Source organism: Toxorhynchites rutilus, chromosome 2 (genome assembly GCF_029784135.1).
Source record: "Toxorhynchites rutilus septentrionalis strain SRP chromosome 2, ASM2978413v1, whole genome shotgun sequence".
Taxonomy (NCBI): domain Eukaryota; kingdom Metazoa; phylum Arthropoda; class Insecta; order Diptera; family Culicidae; genus Toxorhynchites; species Toxorhynchites rutilus.
In genome coordinates, this window is record NC_073745.1 from 92,932,815 (window position 1) to 92,954,480 (window position 21,666).

Here is a 21,666-nt window from a genome sequence, read left to right on the forward strand (position 1 = left end):
GGACTGCACAACCTTTGGCCCGTGTGTCTGTAAAGAGTGTGTGTATGTATTGCCGCGACTAAGTAAAAGTTTATCGATCGGATAGGAGGGATATGAAACGGGGACACAACGAAGGAAACATCATTAAACGTTGACATCGGCGTTTCTGAGGAACAGGTATAGATGAAGCAGAAGATCAGGATCACGGCTACCTAAGATATCCCGGACGGGGATATCCGATTGTCTGCCTTGTGCTCTCAGTGCTCTAGAGAGCTGAGAGCGAGCAGCATGGAACCGGATACACGACCAGACAACATGCTCGATGTCGTGGTAGCCATCGCCACAATCACAAAGATTGTTTGCTGCGAGCCCAATGCGATAGAGATGCGCGTTTAGGTTGTAGTGATTGGACATAAGCCGAGATATCACGCGAATGAAATCACAACCTACATTCAATCCCTTGAACCATGCACTCGTCGAGACCTTAGGGATAATCGTATGTAACCAACGACCGAACTCATCTCCACTCCACATGCGCTGCCAACTTACGAGCGTATACTGACGAGGAATGTGGAAAAATTCATTATAAGCAATTTGCCTTTCAAAAAGAGTGCCTTCTAAAGCGCCCACCTTAGCTAGCGAGTCCGCTTTCTCATTCCCCGGAATCGAGCAATGAGAGGGAACCCATGCTAAGGTAATCTTGAATAATTTTTCGACCAAAACACTCAATAGTTGTCTTATTCTTGTTAGGAAATAAGATGAGCGTTTATCAACCTTCATTGAGCGGATTGCCTCTAATGAGCTGAGACTGTCTGAAAAAATAAAATAGTGGTCGATGGGCAATGTTTCAATGATCCCTAATGCGTAATATATCGCACCCAGTTCAGCGACATACACGGAACAAGGATCTTTGAGTTTGAAAGAGGCACTGGAATTTTCATTGAAGATGCCGAAGCCAGTGGACCCGTTTATGAATGAACCGTCAGTAAAGAACATTTTATCAGATCCAACTTTCCCATATTCTGCCGAAAATATCGGCGGAATAGAATCGGAGCGTAGGTGATCTGGGATTCCATGGATTTTTTGTCGCATGGACAGATCAAAAATGACAGAGGAATTGCAAAAGTATGGGAAGCAAACTTGGTTGGAGATGCCTGGTGAAGAGTGCACGTCGTGGGTAAGGTACTCATGGTATAAAGACATAAAACTTGACTGAGGAGTCAGTTGGAGTAGATTTTCGAAGTTATCAATCACCAATGGATTCATGATCTTGCAACGGATGAGAAATCTGTAGGATAATTCTGTGAACCGAAGAGTAAGCGGGGGTACTCCTGCCAAAACTTCGAGACTCATCGTATGTGTCGAATGCAAACACCCCATGGCTATACGCAAGCAACGATATTGTATTCTCTCCAGCTTGAGAATATGAATCCTGGCAGCTGATCGGAAGCAAAAACTGCCATATTCTAACACTGATAATATCGTTGTTTTGTACAACTGAATGAGGTCTCCTGGACGGGCACCCCACCATGTTCCGGTAATTGTTTGGAGAAAATTGATTCTTTGCTGGCATTTCTGTTTCAAATACGCAATGTGGTACACTTAGAATCTTAGGCAGGAGCCTTGTGGTAGGCCCATAAAACTGTAACGAGAAGATTTCGAGCTGCCATGAGAGAAAATCATGTGCTCTTCTGACAGTAAATTGTACAGGAAATTGTTAAGAATTGGTGAAAGTCCACGATTATGAAGCTTCTCTGAGAGAATTTCCATGGAAACTGAATCAAATGCCCCTTTGATATCGAGAAAAACGGAAGCCATTTGTTCTTTGCGAGCAAATGCGATTTGGATTTCAGAAGATAGCAGCGCGAGACAATCATTTGTCCCTCTACCTCGGCGGAAGCCAAACTGCGTATTTGACAGCAAATTGTTCGTTTCGACCCACTTGTCTAAACGAAGTAGAATCATTTTCTCTAACAATTTGCGAATACAGGATAACATTGCAATCGGCCTATACGAATTGTGATCGCTAGCCGGCTTGTTGGGTTTCCGTATGGCTATCACTCTCACTTGTCTCCAGTCATGCGGGACAATATTCATCTCCAGAAACTTGTTGAACAAGTTCAGCAAACGCTGTTTTGCCAAGTCGGGAAGATTCTTCAACAAGTTGAATTTAATCTTGTCCGACCCCGGAGCTGAATTGTTACATGAGAGAAGGGCAATTGAGAATTCCACCATCGAAAAATTCTCATAATCGCTTTGAAGTGGAATGTCGCGTACGACGTTTTGTGCAGGAACGGTGTCGGGGCAAACCTTCCTTGCAACGTTAAAAATCCAACGGTCAGAGTATTCCTCACTTTTGTTTGTATGGTTCCATCCACGCATTTTCCTAGCCGTATTCCAAAGAGTGCTCATAGCGGTCTCCCTTGACAAACCATTGACGAACTTCCGCCAATATCCACGCTTTTTTGCTTTAATCAAACCTTTTAGTTTGGCTTCTAGAGCTTGGTACTTTAGAAACCATTCCACTAATCCAGTTTTCCTGAATTTTTTGAAAGCGGATGATTTTTCAAGGTAGACCTTTGCACACTCCTTGTCCCACCAAAGTGATGGAGGACGACGTCGGAAAGTGGTAGCCGGTACACGTTTCTTTTGAGCTTGAAGCGCTTTCGTAAATCAAACTCGATATAAAGTTATACTCTTCGAGTGGAGGAAGTTCATGCATTGAAACAATTGCTTCAGTTATCATTTCCGCAAATGTTCTCCAGTCAATATTCTTCGTGAGGTCATACGAAATATTGACTGACTCACGAGAGCTTGATTCATTAGCGATCGATAAAATTATTGGTAGGTGATCACTAAGGTGGGGATCTTGGATTACCTTCCACATGCAATCCAGGGATAACAAAGAAGAGCATAGAGATATGTCTAGCATGCTTGCCCGTGCAGGAGGGTTGGCTATTCTGGTTGCTTCCCCAGTATTCAAAACTGTCAATTTGAAGTTGTCGCACAGATCATAAATCAAAGTGGCACGGTTGTCATCGTAGAGTGATCCCCATGCTGTTCCATGGGAGTTAAAATCACCTAAGATTACCCGCGGCTCCGGCATTGCCTCGATAGTATCAAAGAACTGATGGCGGCCTACCATAGTTCTGGGAGGGATATATATCGAAGCAATGCAGAGGTCTTTGCCATTGATTTGTGTCTGGCAAGCAACAACTTCAATGCCTGTCATCGATGGGAGAGTGACTCTATAGAAGGAGTGACATTTTTTAATCCCCAATAGTACGCCACCAAACGAGTCATTTCGATCGAGGCGAATAATGTTGAAATCGTGGAAATTCAGCTCATCGGCTGAAGAAAGCCATGTTTCACAGAGAGAAAATACATCACAGTTAGAGCTGTGAACTAAAAATTTAAACTGATCAAGTTTAGGAATAATGCTTCTGCAATTCCACTGTATTACAGTGGTCAAATCCTTGACCTCTTGCACTGAATCAGGCGTCGAGGGAAATGAACGCTGCCAAAAAACCAAATTTTTCTTTCAAAAATGTTCTCACAATCGGAAGCAAACATAATACTATGCTTTTAAGAGGGTCGTTTATATTTAAAGCATTTAAAATGTTGTCCACCAGGTCAGAAAGCGCAAGCAAGCCAGATTGTGGCTGTTGCCTCGACCGCGAAAAAGGAACAGACGTGTTGGGTGTTGCTCCGGGAAGTGCTGAGGACCCCTGGTGCGTAGAAGAACCGCTTAAACCAGGAGGTACTTGCTTCGGTCTATTCTCAGCACGTTCGATTCGAGTTTTCATTCCAACTTGGGAAGTTTCGGTTTTCTTTCTGGGGAGTGATGGAAAAGAAGTAATTTTTCTTTTCCTGATGGCACCCTGCGATGTACCGGAACTTCCTGCATTGGGAGCGTCAGCAACAGGCTCGTCGTTCTGCAGAATGGAGTAGGGATTGTCCTGAGTCGTTGGAACGGGACTCTTAAGCATTTCTGCATAAGTCCGCTTGGAACGTTCTTTTAAGGAACGCTTGATTTTTTCCCCTCGTTGTATGTACACCGGGCATTGAGTAAGATCATGAGGAGTCCCGCCGCAATGAAGACACTTGCGCTCTTTCGGGCAAGGATTCTCATCATGGCTCTCTCCACAATCTGCGCAACGTTTTTTGTTGCAACAATAGGCGGCCGTGTGACCGAGTTGCATACATTTGTTGCATTTCATTACTCGGGGTACAAACAACCGAATGGGTAAACGAAGTGCACCTATTGCAACGTAGTTAGGAAGGGCGGAACCCTCAAATGTCACACGAAAAGAGTTTGTCCGATTGAGGACTCTTTTGTCATTTTTAAGTGACACAGATTTCAGTCGATCGCATGCAAGAATCTTCACACTTTTAAGTGAAGAGTTCTTGAAGCGACCGACACCATCGAGTATCTCTTTTCGAGTCAAACCCTTTTCGTTTATTACACCGTCTATTTCAACGTTGCAACAGGGTACGTATACGCGATACTCAATCGCAAAGAGATCACAGCGCGTTATTGCATTCGCTTGGGTCCTGCTGGAGACGACAACTCGTAATTTGTCTGGCCCCATCCGAGTAATCTCGGTAACTTCGGAAAATTTCTGTGTCAACTCTTTTGAGATGCGAATGACGTTAAGAGGTTTGGATTTTCGTCTAAAGTATACGATAAATGGGCCTTTGGCGCCATCAGGGTATTCTTTTAGACGAAAATCCTGCTTCTCGTCTTTTTCCTCATCTTCAGAGCTTTCTATCTCGTAAACAGAATTGTCCTCCTCATCTTCTGTTTCATCCTCCTGCTCTTCAGGAGGAGGTTCATTATCTGATATATTCTTTGGCGTGGATGGGGGATCCTCCCCGCCCTCTGCCATATTAATAAAAACGAAGAAGTAGACAACTGTTCGATATGAACAGAATATAATAATTTGGAAAATATAAATTAGTAAAAGAAATTATATTTCTATATTAGTTATCGTTGAAAATTTTATTTATTTCAATTTTTGTTATTATGTGTAATTTGAAAATGAAAAAAGTTCCAATAATAGTTCAACGGTGATGTATCAAAACGGACACCCCTAATGCCAACGCTTGCCGATTTGGTAAACACAAAGTTTAAACAATGGTGTAATCGTGCACAGAAGCTATACAGAATGAATGATAACATGTTATTTGCAAGTGGTTGAAAAACCTTGAACGAGAATTATGTCTGAAAATAATCTGATATTATAATGATGAGTCTTGGTAGAAGTACTAGGAATTTTTTAGTAAAAGGTAAATTCAACGGGGTCGATTAGAAGATCAATCAATGAACAATTCTGCGATTGGACTCAGAAACTTGCGCTTAGTAAGAAAACGTGAATGTTTGAAGATATTTTTTTTTTATCCCTTTTGTTTATTTTAGGCTCATTAGCATTTTAGCTGTAACAGAGCCGAATTTTAATCGTGTACATGTCACCTATTTATCATATCTATAATTAGCACATTACACAGTTGCCATTTTTCGGCGTTAGAGTATTCCCTTCTATACCATTGCAAATGGTACATATTTACACAGTAGCCATTTAGGCGAAAGAGTTTTCTATCTGTTCTTCCATTATCCACAGTTAAGACTGGACAGCGGAGACAGTCGTTGATCCATTGTTGAGTTATTTATAGAACAGCAGCCCGATATTTCTGCAGAGCAGAGCAGTTGTATGGATGAATCGATCTTATTTCAACCGTGGATCGATCTCCATCGCTGATGATTGTTGCGTGGACGTAGTTATTCTGTAACAACACAAAGATGGTCAATGGGGGCCCTGAGTTTTGAACTCACGATCGATCGCTTACTAAGCGAACGCGCAACCAATGTGGCTACGGAGACCCCCCTGTTTGAAGATATTGATAACAAAAAAACCAATTTTGGGCGAAACGAAGTTTGCCGGGTCAGCTAGTAAATAATAATTTCCCAAACAAGTTTTATTTGGTTTGTTTTGCGATAATATCGTAACATATGAAGATGCTGATTAGACATCTTTTGAGAATACAATTAACCAATGGGCTATCAATGGGCCAAGCGGATTCAAAGGTCACTTATTACTTATTTTGTCATCTTAGCAACAATCTCAACACTATTACCCCCACTTTTCCTTTTCCTTACTACGTCTATGTTCATTCGAATCATCATATTATATATGATACAATGTGGATAACCGAATTTAAACATACTAAACGGATCCTGCTCATCTTAGCTACATCCATGTTTCATCAAATTATGATATTTGGTATGTTTGAATATTAAATCAATGTATTCATTTAATTTTGGAATTGTCAACGTATATAAATCTACTGCGGATAATCGAAAATAGTTGTATGGAACAACCCCTATTCCAGCCCTCTCCTCTACCTCTGACTAGTCCGACCTGTATTGATAACAGCTAGTATATTATACAAATGATATACCAGTATGGGGGAGTAGAACATTTTCTGATATTTTTAAGGCTCATTTAAGGGGGACCCCGGTCTGCAAGGTCGAAAAAATCGAATTTTTGTTTTATGCATTTTTGGGACGCTCATGCCCTCAGAAATGTTGTCCTAAAAGAATTTTTCGATATTTGATTTCGTTGAAAAGTTACAGCCAAAAGTATGAAGTCACCTCAAGGGATATATTTTGCTGTATATCTGTATATGGTATCGATATCTCAGGATCTACTCGACAGATTCGGCTGAAATTTTTTATCAGCATGAAGAAAAGATTATCTGAAGCGTTACATAGCCGTTTTTTGATATCTCATGTTTTTCGATTTTTTATGAGCTTCTAAACAGTTATTTTTCATGAAAAATAATTCAAAAACGAAAAAAAACGACTCTCCGATTTCGAGACAAGTTGTGTAAAAAATCCACAGCTCCACCAAGGTCTAATATTTTACGATAAGGAACAAAGCTATCACTTTTCACCAAAATCTGAGAACCACTATATCGGTTAGGCATGGAATGACTGTTGAGCAATAACCAAAATACCCGAACATTTCACTTTATTTTAACATCCGAAAAAAATATAGGAGGTTGTGTTCAAGACACGACTGCATTGTTGACGTAGAACTACACTGTAGTTTAATTCAAGTCGCTTGTTTATAACTGCGGATATTATTTTATAATGCTACGAAAATTTTGAAATAGCCGTTCTACCAGTTTGGTCGCCCTGAAATGTTTTTTTTATTGTAGAATTATTTGACGATAACTATTTGATGATTCATTCTTGTGCTCCCAGAACAATACATTCTCGAGATAAGCGCAGCTGTCATCCTTAGTGGAGGAAGTTTTGCTACTGGCAAGCGAAACCAAATCACATACAATATTTCAGAACAACATACGAAATAAACTCTATCTGTTAATCTCAACAACCTCGAAAAGAGTAGCACTGCTTCACAATGATCAAGATAAGCGCAAATGCAATCCTAGTTGAAAGCAGTTTTGCGAAGGATACAGAACGATACTCAAAGTTTGTCCTCCTTCCCTGATTGAGACTTTAAACTTCTTCAATTCATTCGTCTCTAACCTTCAAAAAGACCCTTGGAAAACTTTACTTTATCCATAAAATTACCTCCTCCACTCCCATTGCCTTGAGAAAGACATTCGATCCCTCCCTGTCTAGCTCGCCCAGCAAGGATGTTGTTCAGTCGATTTCCTCACGAAGAATGAAAGTTTGCCTCAGCGAGATCCACTACGATTTCCCCTTCGTTGCTCGTTATTGACAGCTCTGTTCGGGAAAGCACACAAATAGACAGAACAAATGTATGAGAAAATAGGAATACTTCCAATTTTCATCAATTTAAACCATATACAGACTATGGGATTGCAATGTATAGCATAACAAACAAATCTTAGGGAATTTCCGATTCGTTTGGTATGTAAATCGCCAAAATCCGTTCGCGGCAAAAATAGTTATAAACGTTAACTTTATTTCATAAAAACGTGACCTGTTTTCTGATTTGGCACCCTTAATGAAAGACGTAGTTCTACGTCAAAAAAAATCTCTAAAATGCATTATTTTTCGACCTTCAAAGCAGGAGTCTCCCCTTAATGTAGTGAATTGGATGCCAAAACATTTGCTAAAAATTAATTTTGGATGTAGAATATGTCGAAGTGGAATGAGATATGATGAAAGCCGTCCTATGTGGCCTTAGATGAAATGGCTCCAGTGTTATGTATGGGTGAAATAAAGAAAAAAAAACTCACCAATGTAATAAAAGATAATCATCATTACAATTATCAATTCTCATAAAAAAACATGTTTTTTATCATGGAGAAAACATATTTGAAATGGAAAAGGTAATTTTTTTTTGTGATTTTTACTTTCTGAGTGTTTATTCTACCTATTTCCATTTTAGTTTCAAACCCATCGGAACACGATGCTAAATGCATTAATGCAAATTTATATTGGACTAACAGCACCTAATACGATATGTAGAGCATATAGAAATAACTTTTCAGGATATTCCTTCACTTTTCCTATTTTTCTCGCCGCATGAACTTTCCTTGGGTGAAAATGAATACAACAAAACAGACAGATTACACCGGACGATCCGTTTTCGAGCGGGAAAACACATTGGTTTTTATTTATGAAAATTTAAATAAATCGTTTCGTATTTCAAGTCATTTCAAGTCATTTTCAAGTATTAAATTTTAAAATTACTCCTCGGCTCGTGATTTTTTCGTGAAAACGTTTGAACTGCTAAAGTCGCCTTGCAAACACTGAAGATCTTTATAGTGGGGGTAAGACGGACATGTTAAGAAGAACTTTTATTGTATCTTTGGAATCTCATGTTTCCCAAAACATGAACACAGTTTCTTACAGTTCAATATACTGTTTTTTGAAAAAATCGGCCAAAGGTTTTACAAAAAAGTGCTTTCCAATGTTTTTCACTGAAATTAAAACAGACCAAAAAGTTGAAATTTTTTTTCGATGCTGATAATATGGACATATAGTGGGGTAATATGGACAGGATTGTAATACACGAAACGTAGAAGTTTATCGCTCGTGAGAGGAATAATTTCAATCAACCAAGGTCTGAACTCATCATGATTGTCCGTTAAATGATGAAAAAATCGAATTGATCCACCTTGAAGTGATATTGTGCTTCTCAGCAGTATAAACGGACAGACCCTCAACTATTTTGTTTTTGATTCCAGTCAGCTTCTAGACATTCACCTTTGGCGATTTGATTTCTGTTCATAAACGCAGGACATTCCTTAGGAATAGAATAAACAGACTTTTCACAGTCCATCTCACTTCCATTTGCAACTGTCCGTTTTACACTACCAGTGCAATTATTCCATTAATTCAAATTTTTCACCCAAAAATGAATTTCCTTTTCCGTACATATCTAATATCGCTTCTCTGTTAACGTTCAAACCGAAATATAACCTTCAGCGAATTGAATTTTGAAATTAAATCACCAAATGCTTAATATCGACGTCACAAAAATAACATCCAAATGCGGAATCGTGTTTGATTTTCGGTATTTCTTTCCGTTTTCCATTTTTATCAGTATTTATTGTCTTAGGGTGGTTTGAATACTATAAAATAGCGAGGGATTCTCATTTACTGAAATTTGAAATTAATAATGTAACTATACATATCAACCACCTGTCCTTATTATCCCTATTGTTCGTCTTACCGCACCTCCCCTACCGATTGCTTCTACGTATCACTGCAAGATCGGACTTCAAACGCTTCTTCAAATTATTACCCTTCAGGAAAGAAAAACAATTTTGTATTGTAACGTAATTTGTCCATGATATTTTCCAGAGGGTCGCGGAACACTTAATTACATTCGAAGGCGTTCGGTACATGGAAAATGAAGCCAAAACACAAAAACTTCGATGCTGAACATCTAATAGTTTTATTTTCAATAATCGAGTACATCGTGTGTGACCCTTTTACATTATGATTCTTATGACTAATGATATTCTATTAATCCTATTCTGCTAGATAGGTTTTCGTTATTCTATTGGTTACCATTCCTAACTACCCTACACACCATATTTTATTCAGAATAATTTCTAACTTTTCCAGATTTATTGTCGCTCATATAATATGCAAATGAAGTTTATGAATTTCCTCATCCACATTTTTCGAATCAGATACAATTTTCCTAATTATTCTTTTATATTATTATTGGTTATTATAGTTTATAATAGAGCATTTTCACACCAAAACAGCCGGTCAGTCTCCGATTTTTTCTGAAATTTTGTACATATGGTGGCAGCTACTCTAAATCACTATTTACATTATCATATTACCAATTCTAATTACAACTGTTTTAATGAGACATTTGGATTTCGGGTTACGATCAGTTATAATTAGAACTACTCATATGTTAATTAAAATTGTGATTTTGGATAGTTGCCACCATATTCGCAAGGTTTAAAAATAATCGGAGATGGTCGCGTAAAAATCGGCTGTTTTGGCGTGTAATTGCTTAATAATATTATCGAACAATTAAGGTTTTGAAAAATCTAGAAGAAATCATAATAAAATTACAGTAATTAACTGAGTCATTTAGTCTATTTAAAACTATATGGTTTACATGGTTCGACAGGGCATACAGATTTATCAGCGTAAGACATGTATTGAGCCGCATTTCAGAAGCATTGGGCGTTCCAATGTTTCTGAAAAGTGTCTCATACATGTGTTACGATGATAAACTGGGCCAGCATCGAATCTGTAAACCACCTGAAGGGTACGTCCAGCCTTGATGAAAAAATAAACAAACTTGTTGCATCGTATAAATAACGATGCAAAAAGTTTGGTTTTCTCTCATCATAACTGAACGTTCCATAACCTTTGCAACCTTTGTGTGCTGCAGGGTACCGATCGACATGTTCAGTTTTTTTATGAATAGTTCGTTTCATAAAAAAACGGAACATGGAAACTAATACCCCGAAGCACACCGAGGCTCTAAGGGTTGAACCCTTTAGTGTTGCTGTACTTCAGGTCCGCCAATTATGGAAAATTCACTCGGAATAATAACTACGTTTTGGTAGGTAGTATGCCGAAACTTCTCCCAGCTTGTGGCGGACGCAGTGTACACTGTGACATTGACTTCGTATAATTCTTCAACATTGATAGTATTTTTCTTCTGCCTAGATGTATTGTAAAACATGATAACCTTGTTCTGTTCTCATGAAGATCCTTTCCTGATACTTTTTTAATATTTTGGAAAGGTTTCTTATAGGTTATGTACAACGGTTGTACATTGTTGTATTGTTTTTCGGTTAGAAAAAAGTCAAAGAAGTTTTGCAACACTGAAGAGTTTGAGAGGTTAGCCCAGATTGGATGGCTAGAAATGTTGGTGAGATTCAAAGAATCGCCGGCTCGATGGCCAAATTTAGAGTATTTTGCAACTTGCCCGCCATTCTTCAGATCTCTCCAAAATTTCTACCCATCTAATCTGGGCCAACCTCTCAAAATCATAGCATTCACTTCTGCCGTTCAATGAGCATCCCGGCCGTGTACGGTAGCACAGGTAAGGGATGTTCAAACGCAGTAAATTGGTTCGATGTTGGAAGTACGATTTTGATCGTTCCCGAACCAATTTCGGGAGCAGCTCGTTGGCAAAGCTGAAGGTTTTCCGCAATTGCTGCTGCTACTCCCGCAGGTTTTGCACGATTTGTATCGGCAACCTCTTTTTCACCAGTATCAAACAATGATTGGCTGCTACTGGCCAACCTTCGACCAGCGCTGGTGCTTGCGCAATCACTCTTCCTCAATCTATTATTTAATGTTGAGCCTTCTAAATAAAACCCATCTTTACACTGTAACCACCTGTCAATTATATCCTGCATGGCGTTGTATGCCATCTCGCCGTAAAGTTCCCGGGGTTCAACCGGACAAACCTGGCTCAGTTCTTTTTTGATTATTTTTTCGAATTCCCCATTACTCGGTTGATTTACGGCAAATATCAGTAGACGAAGAAATTCTCCCACTTCGGCCATTTCAATGGCCGGAGGTAACCTGGCACTGGATTTATCCTTGACGGACAGTATCTGCTTCAGTAACTCATTTCGGACGCTCAGTGCGGCAATTCGTTCCACTGTGTAATTTTCCGGAAAAAGTCGCCGTCTGAGAAGACGCTCCGAGTAATCCAAATTTTTCATCTTTATAAATCCTGGCGAAAACACTATCGAGTTCTTTCGAACCATCAAAATTTTGCAGTTTATTGCGGCTCTATATTTTCTGAATAAAGTCTCGTCGAAAGAAGAGGCCTGCTCGAAAAACAGGGCTTTGATTGATTCGATCAAATCGTTGAACTCCTCTGAACCATAGTGGTACAATTGTTCGAGAATATCGTCGGGTGGTTTGAGTTTCAGCAACTCCCGTTTCGGCGTCGGTAATTTGAGGATGTCTCCGCAATCAGCATCGGCACTGACGAACCAATGCCGAATCTGTTCATTCAAACCAGCATTGGTGAATATGACGAACTGTTTGCTTCCCTCGAATGCGTTGCTGTGTTTGATTTCCCAAAATGACAATAGATATTTGAAAATCGAAAATTCCATTTTTGCCCTATCGGGGTTCAGCGTTGGAAACAAATCGCTTTGGTTGAGTTTTTTGGAAGATTTATGTTTTACTTGGACGAAAAGCCAATTTTGTTGTTTACTTCTTCTTCTAGCAGCATCACAGTTCCAGGATAGTACGGCGTCGTCGAATTTCCCCGCATCCTTCATCTCCGTAGCGAGGCGTAAATTGGAAAAGTGGGCATCGTTGGCTGCCCTTTCATACAGTAACAGCAGCATGTGCTTCTGATAGGCTACTCCGTTTGGATCCCCCGCAAGGGTTCCGGTTTTTTTGTAGTTCGGACTGACCATTGCGGATCGGATGGGGGCTGCAAAGAAACAAAACTTAGGTTATTATGGATGCAACAGAATAAAATTAGTGAACACTATTGACGTAGGACTACGTCTTTCATTTCTATACCGAGGTTAAGTTCAAAGTTTCGAAAACGAGAGCGTTAAGGTGAACGTGAAAGGAAGCCACAAATGGCTGTCACAATGGCGCTCATTTCTTTCATCTCTCCCTCACCCTCGCCCGAAAATCAATAATTTTGCGAAACAGTGTGAAGAAAATGATCGTTTTCGCACACTTTCCATCAAGTATGCACTGCGTTTCATAACTATGGAACCATTCATTTTTTTCGGAGTCCAGAGATATGTAAGAAGTCGGTTGAATTGAAGTATATAGTGTAGGTTATAACAACTATCTTCATTTAAAAGACTGGCCATTTGAACTTTATTGTTGTTCAGGCGCGAAACATTCATCAAAAAGAAATTTCAGTGTTTTATAACTATAGAACCAGATGGAAAAACTCTCACTCCTTTACCAAATTAACCTCAATTTCACATGAATTACAATTCATTTCTAGCTCGTAGGTCATCTTTAGTTCTCAATCAGTTCAAATAACCCATTCTGGGTGGTTTCGACCAAGCTGCGCCATGTTGTAGTGTGTATCTCGTTCTACCCAGAGGATACCGCTCGTTTAAGCTCTTGAAATCACTCATTCTGCTTGTAAGCTGCATCTACCATTCGTACATACACTCCTCATAAGTTCTTGATAGGGTTTTGATCTCGTAAACAAGCTGACCAGTCCAGAATCTGAAGCCCCTATTCATTAAACCAAGCCATGACTTGTACACCAATGTACAGTCAGAAGTGCAATGATGTGCTTCAGAATCATTTACTTCTGTTTTTGTATCAAAAACATCGTGATAATTGGTTAATTTGGCATCATTTCATAACATCCGGAAAGTCAACGCATGGTTTATTGAATAGGGGCTGCAGATTCTGGACTGGTCAGCTTGTTTACCAGATCAAAACTCTATCAATAACTTATGAGAAGTGATCGTCCGAATAGTAGATGCAACTTACAAGTAGTATGAGTGATTCGAAGAGCTTAAAAGAGCAGTGTGCTCTGCGTAGAACGAGATACACACTATAACATGTCGAAACCACCACGATTAGGTTATTTGAATTGATTGAGAACTAAAGATGACCTATGAATTAGAAACGTATTGTAATTCATGTGAAATTGACGTTAATTTTGTAAAAGAGTGATAATTTTTCGATCTGGCCCTATAGTTATGAAACACTGGAATTTCTGTTTTTTGAATTTCGCACCTGAACACAACAATAAAGTTCAAATGGCCAGTCTTTTAAATGAAGATAGTTGTTATATCCTACACTATATACTTCAATTCAACCGACTTCTTACATATCTCTGGAAACTCAGAAAAAAATAATGGTTCTATAGTTGTGAAACGCAGTGTATTAAATATTAAATTTTCATCTGCCGTGTATAATGAAAAACGTCGGAATACTCGAGCTAGTGCTCTGGAAGTTAAATTTTCATTTTTCAATTTTCCGCAATGGTTTTGTTTGTATTGGTAAAAGCATCGTTATTTTTTCGACACTGATGCCAGACAACATCATCGAAAAAAAATAGTAAACGGAAAAGTATTACATTCAATCAAAATGCCTCGGCCAACGAAGAGAAGTGGTAAGGCTTGTTAACGTGATTATGTGAAAAAAATACGATCAACGAAGGAAAATAATAAGGAATTATCAACTATAATCAACTGTTAGATGGTCTGCTAATTTCTCAAACACCTTGGTTTTTTGAATTTACTGATTACAATAAGTTTAAATTTGTGACTTTGTGTTGCTACAAGGTAAGATCGCAATTCTTTCCTTGCTATTTTTATGCCCTGGAACATTCTTTCAGTTGGCTAAAGTATATGTGGAAATTCACTTCCAAAAGAGCCTGAATTCGTATGTGTTATAAATTTGCTCGCGTATAATCAGAATCTTACTTCATATGCAAATACACTTTCTATATATATTTATGTTTACAATTGTTCATCGGAATACATCGTTCATGCATTTTACTTCAGTTTTGAATTGTTTCTATTCTAAGACTCGTGTCAGTGAAGCGCCACACAGTCTGATAAGTGAATTGATCTATTTACGTGTGTATTGCTCTTCTCTCATAAACACTATTACCCCATGGAAACACGTGCTTTTACCTTCACCTTAATACCTCCTAAACAACTGGACGAAATGGTATGATAAACGATTCATTCGAATGATTAAATATCTACACGTTATATGCTTGTAACTTATTCATTAGTGAACATGTTTCAATAGCTTCAAAATTGCTTTCAAAACAGACTATCGAAATCACACAAATCTGTATATAAACGAGTGCCCGTTCGGAAATCCACTCAGTTATGATTGCGCAGCGATTGATCGCTGGAATCTGTGTGTTTCACTAACACAGAATTCAAAACCAATGAGCCTGGGGAAAATCCACACGAAAATCCACTCAGTTATAATTGAACGGCGATTGGAGCATGTTATCGTTATCCTTATGTGGAGAAACTATCTTCGTTAATAATGAAAGCAGTGTTACCAAGAGCCTGTTTGTGCACACAAACGGCATTGGCGCACCGAGTTCATTAAAGATTCCCCTAAGGCCAAAAGGAAATCCACCGGAAGGCGACCAAGAAAGTACCAGCATCGAAATGGGTTGAGGTATTGAAGACAGCTGCCACACACACACACGCGCAACTCTTTTCGTTTGGAGGTCATCGAGTCAGCATTGATTGCCGGTGGGCGTCGAGCGTCGAGAGGAAGAAACCGAAAAGATGTCATCGTTGCTTAAAAATAATTTTCCAGTTCTGCTTAGAACTTAGAATTGTGTTGAAACGAAAGAGTTTACTTGGTTTTCTATTTATAATATAATACTGCGACCATATACGTTTTGCTTTGTAATTTTTCAATCAAGTGCAATTAATAGGAAAGCTTCTGAATAATATTCTTCCCCACCAGTAAAATCTATTCGTGTCTATATTCTCTGAATAGCAGTAAAATATTTGTGTTTGTGTGACACAAAGGTGTTATATATTGTAGATTCAGATGCAACTTCAAACAAATGATCACCAAACCTACGGTAGCCCTACGTCAACCTTGCGGTTATACCACAGATATAACCCTCTCCTAGTTTTTTTTTAAGTAGGACTATGTCTTTTCGTGAAGGTGTACGGAAGCAGAAAATTCGAAATTAATGCCACACAGTTATGCTCCTAACTGCGAGCAGTTAGCATCAAATCGCGGTGTGAATTAGTATGCAACTTAAAAAGCAAGGTGGGACTCGATTACATTGCACAAAGTGTCGTCTGGTGGAGAGCGCTTGTGTTTCATTGCATCATACGCACTGTTCAGTCCCAGCCAGAAATACATAAAAATAGCTGCCCAGTAGTATTAGAGCAGCAGCAACAACAGCAATATCAACAACCTCAACATTGGTAGCAGCAGCAAAAGAGCGTTTAATTTCCTGTGACAACGTCAAACAACAACACATGTGTCTGTGTTTCGCTCATGTCACGGCGTGATTTTTCTAGGTAGTTTCATTATGTAGAAAATAATTAATTCTTTTCAGAACTGGTGGACATTCGAGTTTAAGCGTCCAGAGATACGTTTCCCACATTGAAGCAGTGCACCAGCTGACCAGAAAAACGAACTCAATGTTGTTTACTGCAAGGCATTCCAGAGTAGATTTAGGTGAAGAACGGCAAAAATGGATGCTCCGTCAGTGAAAAAGATCACAAGCGCGTAGTTAAGCAGTTTTGACGTGATCCGAGAAGTTCGGTCCGGGATGTCGCCAATAAGCTGAATTTGTCAAGTTCATTCGTCCAGCGGACCAAGCAGCGGGAGGGCCGGCGTACATACAAGGTTCAGAAGACTCCTAACCGCGACGAAAGGCAAAACATGGTGGGGAAGACGCGAGCCCGGAAGCTGTACACCGAAGTGCTGACGAAGTCGCATTGCCTGGTAATGGACGACGAAACCTACGTCAAAGCGGACTTTCGTCAGCTGCCGGACCTGTTGTTCTTCTCCGCAGAGGACAAATTCAGCGTTCCGGAGGAGATTCGCAAGCAGAAACTATCCAAGTTTGCCAAAAAGTACATGGTGTGGCAAGCGATCTGCTCTTGCGGAAAGCGGAGCGCCCCCTTCGTGATGACCGGCACGGTAAACGGGCAGGTTTACCTTAAGGAGTGCCTACAGAAGCGCTTACTACCACTATTGAAGCAGCACGAGGGCCCGACCATCTTCTGGCCGGATCTCGCTTCGTGCCACTATTCAAAGGACTTGTTGGAGTGGTACGAAGCCAACGGGGTCACCTTCGTGCCAAAGGAAATGAACCCGCCCAACGCGCCGGAGCTTCCCCCAATAGAGAAATATTGGGCGATTATGAAGCAGGCCCTCCGGAAGAACCCAAAAGTTGTCAAATTGGAGGCGGACTTCAAGAGAAAATGGATTTCTGTTCAAAAAAAAACTACAACCTGACGTTGTACAGAACCTTATGGACGGGGTAAAGAGGAAGGTGCGAGCATACGGGCTTGGGCTCGAAGTATGAATAAAAAGAAAATGCCAAAAGTTGTTTAATAGTTTTTATTTTACTGTCTAAAATTTTCAAAAGGATCGGTCTACTGGGCGAATTTCTACAGCGGTTTTTCCGTGATGCAATTTGATGTGACACACCCTTTATGGAGCAGGCACTACAGAAGCTTCCTAAGGAGGTCAAATCTGAGGAAGACATGAAGAAAAAGTGGATTCTCGTACAGAAGAAGCTGCAGCCAGATGTTGTACAGAATCCTATGAGGGGAGTTAATGCGTAAGGTGCGAGCACACGATTATGGTATTGAAGTTGTATGAAATCAATTTGCCAAAGGCTTACTAATGGGTGATATTTCATTGTCTGAAAGTTTGAAAAGGATTGGTCAACTAGGTTATTTTCTCCAGTGTGGCAGGTGGCATCGTCTTGTTGAAACCACATATCATTGATGTAAAGATCTGCCAATTGTGGCCAAAAATAGTCTTCCAACATGTCGCGATAGCGCTCTTCATTGACGGTAGCATGACGGTCCTTTTCATCGATGAAGAAATCACTAATCACTGCTCCGGCATGAAAACCACACAAAACAACGGATTTTTAAGAATGAAATGGTCTTGAAGCACTTGTGAGTTTGCATCTGACCAATAACGCATATTTTGCTTGTTGACAAAGTTATTTAGCCTGAAATGAACATCATCGCTGAGGATGATTTTGTGATGAATACCATCAAGAGCTCAATCGGAGAAGTTTCGGCGCTTCATATGGTCAATTGGCTGCAGTTCTTGAGTCAATTTGATCTTGTAAGGATGTAGCCCAAGATCTTTTCGCAAAACACGCCACAATGAGGTTTGGGAAATGCCTAATTCTCGAGAACGCCGTGCACTGATTTGCGTCATTACGGATGGACTCACTTGCGGCTTGTTGTGTTGCTTTAAAGGGTTCGTTCACACGAAAAAAGATATTAAAATAAACATGATCGTCTGAAAATAGTTTACGATAGTACGAAATTCTGTATTGTAAAGTAATTACGTAACTTTGGATAACGTTGTCTCTGAAGTTATTCTTCATTACTCTACCTATATCTGATAACACATTTATCTAAGGGATTAATCACGAAGATGTCATTAATCGAGACCGTTCGATAAAGTGGGATAAAGTCCTTTTTTTCAATTTCTGATACTATGGAATGGTGTAGAGCTTCTTCTTTTTTTTATTGGTCGCCGAGACTTTAAATCTTACGACTCATTCGTTCTCCGGAATTGAGCTCATTTTTTGAATAATGGGTTGAGAAAGTTCATGTCATTTTTCCGATAGAAAGCTTCAATTCTTAACCACATTGAATCATGAATTATAAGAAGAATCATTTCTGTATGTACTGAACGAGAATTATAAACAATATTATGAATATGGCCGGCGAGCCAGCAAAAAAAAAGCGCAAAGCTTAAGCTGTATGATGGAATTGTAACTCAATCAAACATTATGACACCTTATTCAAAGGCAAAACTGAATGCACTTGAATTCTTCTCGTATCCTAGATAAAGCATATCTTACACTGATTTGTGTCGAAATCTACACAATAATTTTAATTGAATTAATTAGATTCAACCAAAATGAAGTTTTTCTTTCGAAACCCTGTAATTCCCTGCCTCAATCAACATAATCAGTAAAAAAAATCCTCAATGGTGACGGTAAAAATGACGGAATATTGCCAATAATATGATGCCTGATTAGTGAAACATTTTCACTCGTTAAGAATGGGAACAATTATTCACCTCCACTATAAACCATTTTTTCATTCAGTGTAATAAAAGTCCAAGTACAAATAATCACTAGCTACGTGTTCAAACTGCTATACGTATAACGATTAGTTCGAGAAACGCCGGTGATTCCCCGGCCCAGAAACATCGACGAAACCATGAGTCATACTACTTGCAAATTCAGCTGCGCAGTTACGCATTTTGATGCTTCAAATCACACACAGGCTGATCACAATGCGTTCCTAGCAAGAAGGTCTTTTAAGCATAATGCTTTCAAACATACCTCAGTAAGAACATTTATTTTATACAGTAAACAGTTGATGCTTGAAAATTGGCACGAAACACGAAAACAAACTTCTGAACACATCCTCTTGCTTAGCTGAACTAAAGTCCGAAACGAACCAACACTCACTGCAGGGCGTTGGGATTCAACTTTTCGCTTCGTTTCGACGAACGGAAAAATATTAGTATCTGATCAATTTTATGTACCAAAATTATCTCTAATGGACGACATTATTTAATTCAAACAAAGCACAAATCATCTCTAATAAACGTTTAGTTTTGTCCATCAAAATATCATTGTGTTGTAATATCTTATACGTGCAATGGATGTGAATATATTGCACTTCAAAGAAGTTACTTTCTCTCGATTTCAATATATATGGTACTGCGCAATAATACCGGTTTTTGCATCAGCCGCTGGATTCGCGCATCAGAGTATGAAGACAAAGTCATATCGAAAGGGGATTTCTATTTGAAAAAATGCTTTTTTTCTCCACTTTTAACCACTCCTAAGAGCAATACTGCACTTCAAAATACAGTAGAACCTCGATTATCCGCGAGCGGATGATCCGCGAAGGCAAGTTCCCTAGTAATTCTATAGACCTTCCCGAAATTTGTTATTGAGTGGTAGAGTCTTGCGCTTTTGTTTTGGTAACGACTTTTACATTATCTGAACATTGGTGTACACGACCTTACAGATGGATAGTTTAATGTTTCGTGTATTGATGAAACAGAGTTTTCACGCTAAAACACCTTTTGTTTCGTGTTTACACATCATTTTGACTCTTTATTGCGTTATCCGCGATTTTCGTTATACGCGGTGACCTAGCCCGACTAATCGATAATCGGGGTTCTACTGTACTCCTTTACCCATCAATTACTCAAAATGTAGGGATAGATAAAGCTCAAATGCAGTCAAAACTGATGAGTACACTGCGTTTCACAACTATAGAACCACTCATTTTTTCTGAGTTTCCAGAGATATGTAAGAAGTCGGTTGAGTTGAAGTATTATATATAGTGTAGAGTACAATAACTCAATAACTCAACAACATTCATTTATAAGACTGGCCATTTCAACTTTATTGTTGTGTTCAGGCGCGAAACATTCAAAAAACTATAATTCCAGTGTTGCATAACTATAGAACCAGATGGAAAAACTCTCACTCCTTTACAAAATTAGCGCCAATTTAACATCAATTACGATAAGTTTCTAATTCGTAGGGCATCTTTAGTTCTCTATCAGTTCAAATAACCCATTCGGGGTGGTTACGACCAAGCTTCGCCATGTTGTAGTGGATATCTCGTTCTACGCAGAGGATACTGCTCGTTTAAGCTGTTCAAATCAATCATACTGCTGGTAAGCTGCATTTACTATTCGTCCGATCACGTTCGGTAGATCCTTCCAGTATGAAGAAATCCTATTCAAGTTGAATTTTCTCAGTCAGAGAAGTTCTCCTGAAAAAGTGAAAAAATAGTGGGACTAGCTTCTGTATTAGTTTTCGGTTCCGCAACTTTGGAGATGGGATTTTTATAGTTTGGGGAGATTTTTTTCAAAAAGGCCTCGTTTAGATAGCTTACCATTGACACGAAAAAACAGTCAGAAGTGCAACGAAGTACTTTAGAATCATTTACGGCTGTTTTTGCATCAAAAGCAATGTGAAAATTGGGTAATTTGGCATCAATTCATAAAATCTGGAAGGTCATGGCATGGTTTAATGAATAGGGGGTTCAGTTTCTGGACTGGTCAGCTTGTTTACCAAATCAAAATCCTGTCAGGAAATTATGATGAGTGATCGGACGAATAGTAGATGCAGCTTACCAGCAGTATGAGTGATTTGAAGAGCTTGAACGAGCAGTATCCTCTGCGTAGAACGAGATATCCACTACAACATGGCGAAGCTTGGTCGCAACCACCCCGAATGGGTTATTTGAACTGATTGAGAACTGAAGATGTCCCACGAATTAGAAACTAATCGTAACTCATGTTAAATTGGCGTTAATTTTGTAAAGGAGTGAGAGTTTTTCCATCTGGTTCTATAATTTATTATGAAACACTGGAATTTCAGTTTTTTTAAATGTTTCGCGCTTAAACACAACAATAAAGTTCAAATGGCCAGTCTTATAAATGAAGATAGTTATTGTACTATACACTATATACTTCAACTCAACCGACTTCTTACATATCTCTGGAAA

General features: G+C 39.2%; 2 protein-coding genes across 2 annotated transcripts in view; one reads left to right on the forward strand and one right to left on the reverse strand.

Moving 5' to 3' along the window:
- LOC129765458 (protein stum) overlaps positions 1-21,666 on the forward strand; it is a 142,242-nt gene that overhangs the window by 24,497 nt on the left and 96,079 nt on the right. The window lies entirely within an intron of this gene.
- LOC129765460 (uncharacterized) lies at positions 9,858-19,592 on the reverse strand. The gene is made up of 2 exons (XM_055765806.1): positions 19,473-19,592; positions 9,858-12,866 (listed from the first exon to the last, which is right to left on the reverse strand). The coding sequence occupies exon 2, from the start codon at positions 12,847-12,849 to the stop codon at positions 11,461-11,463; it is 1,389 nt and encodes a 462-aa protein (XP_055621781.1). The 5' UTR covers positions 12,850-12,866; positions 19,473-19,592; the 3' UTR covers positions 9,858-11,460.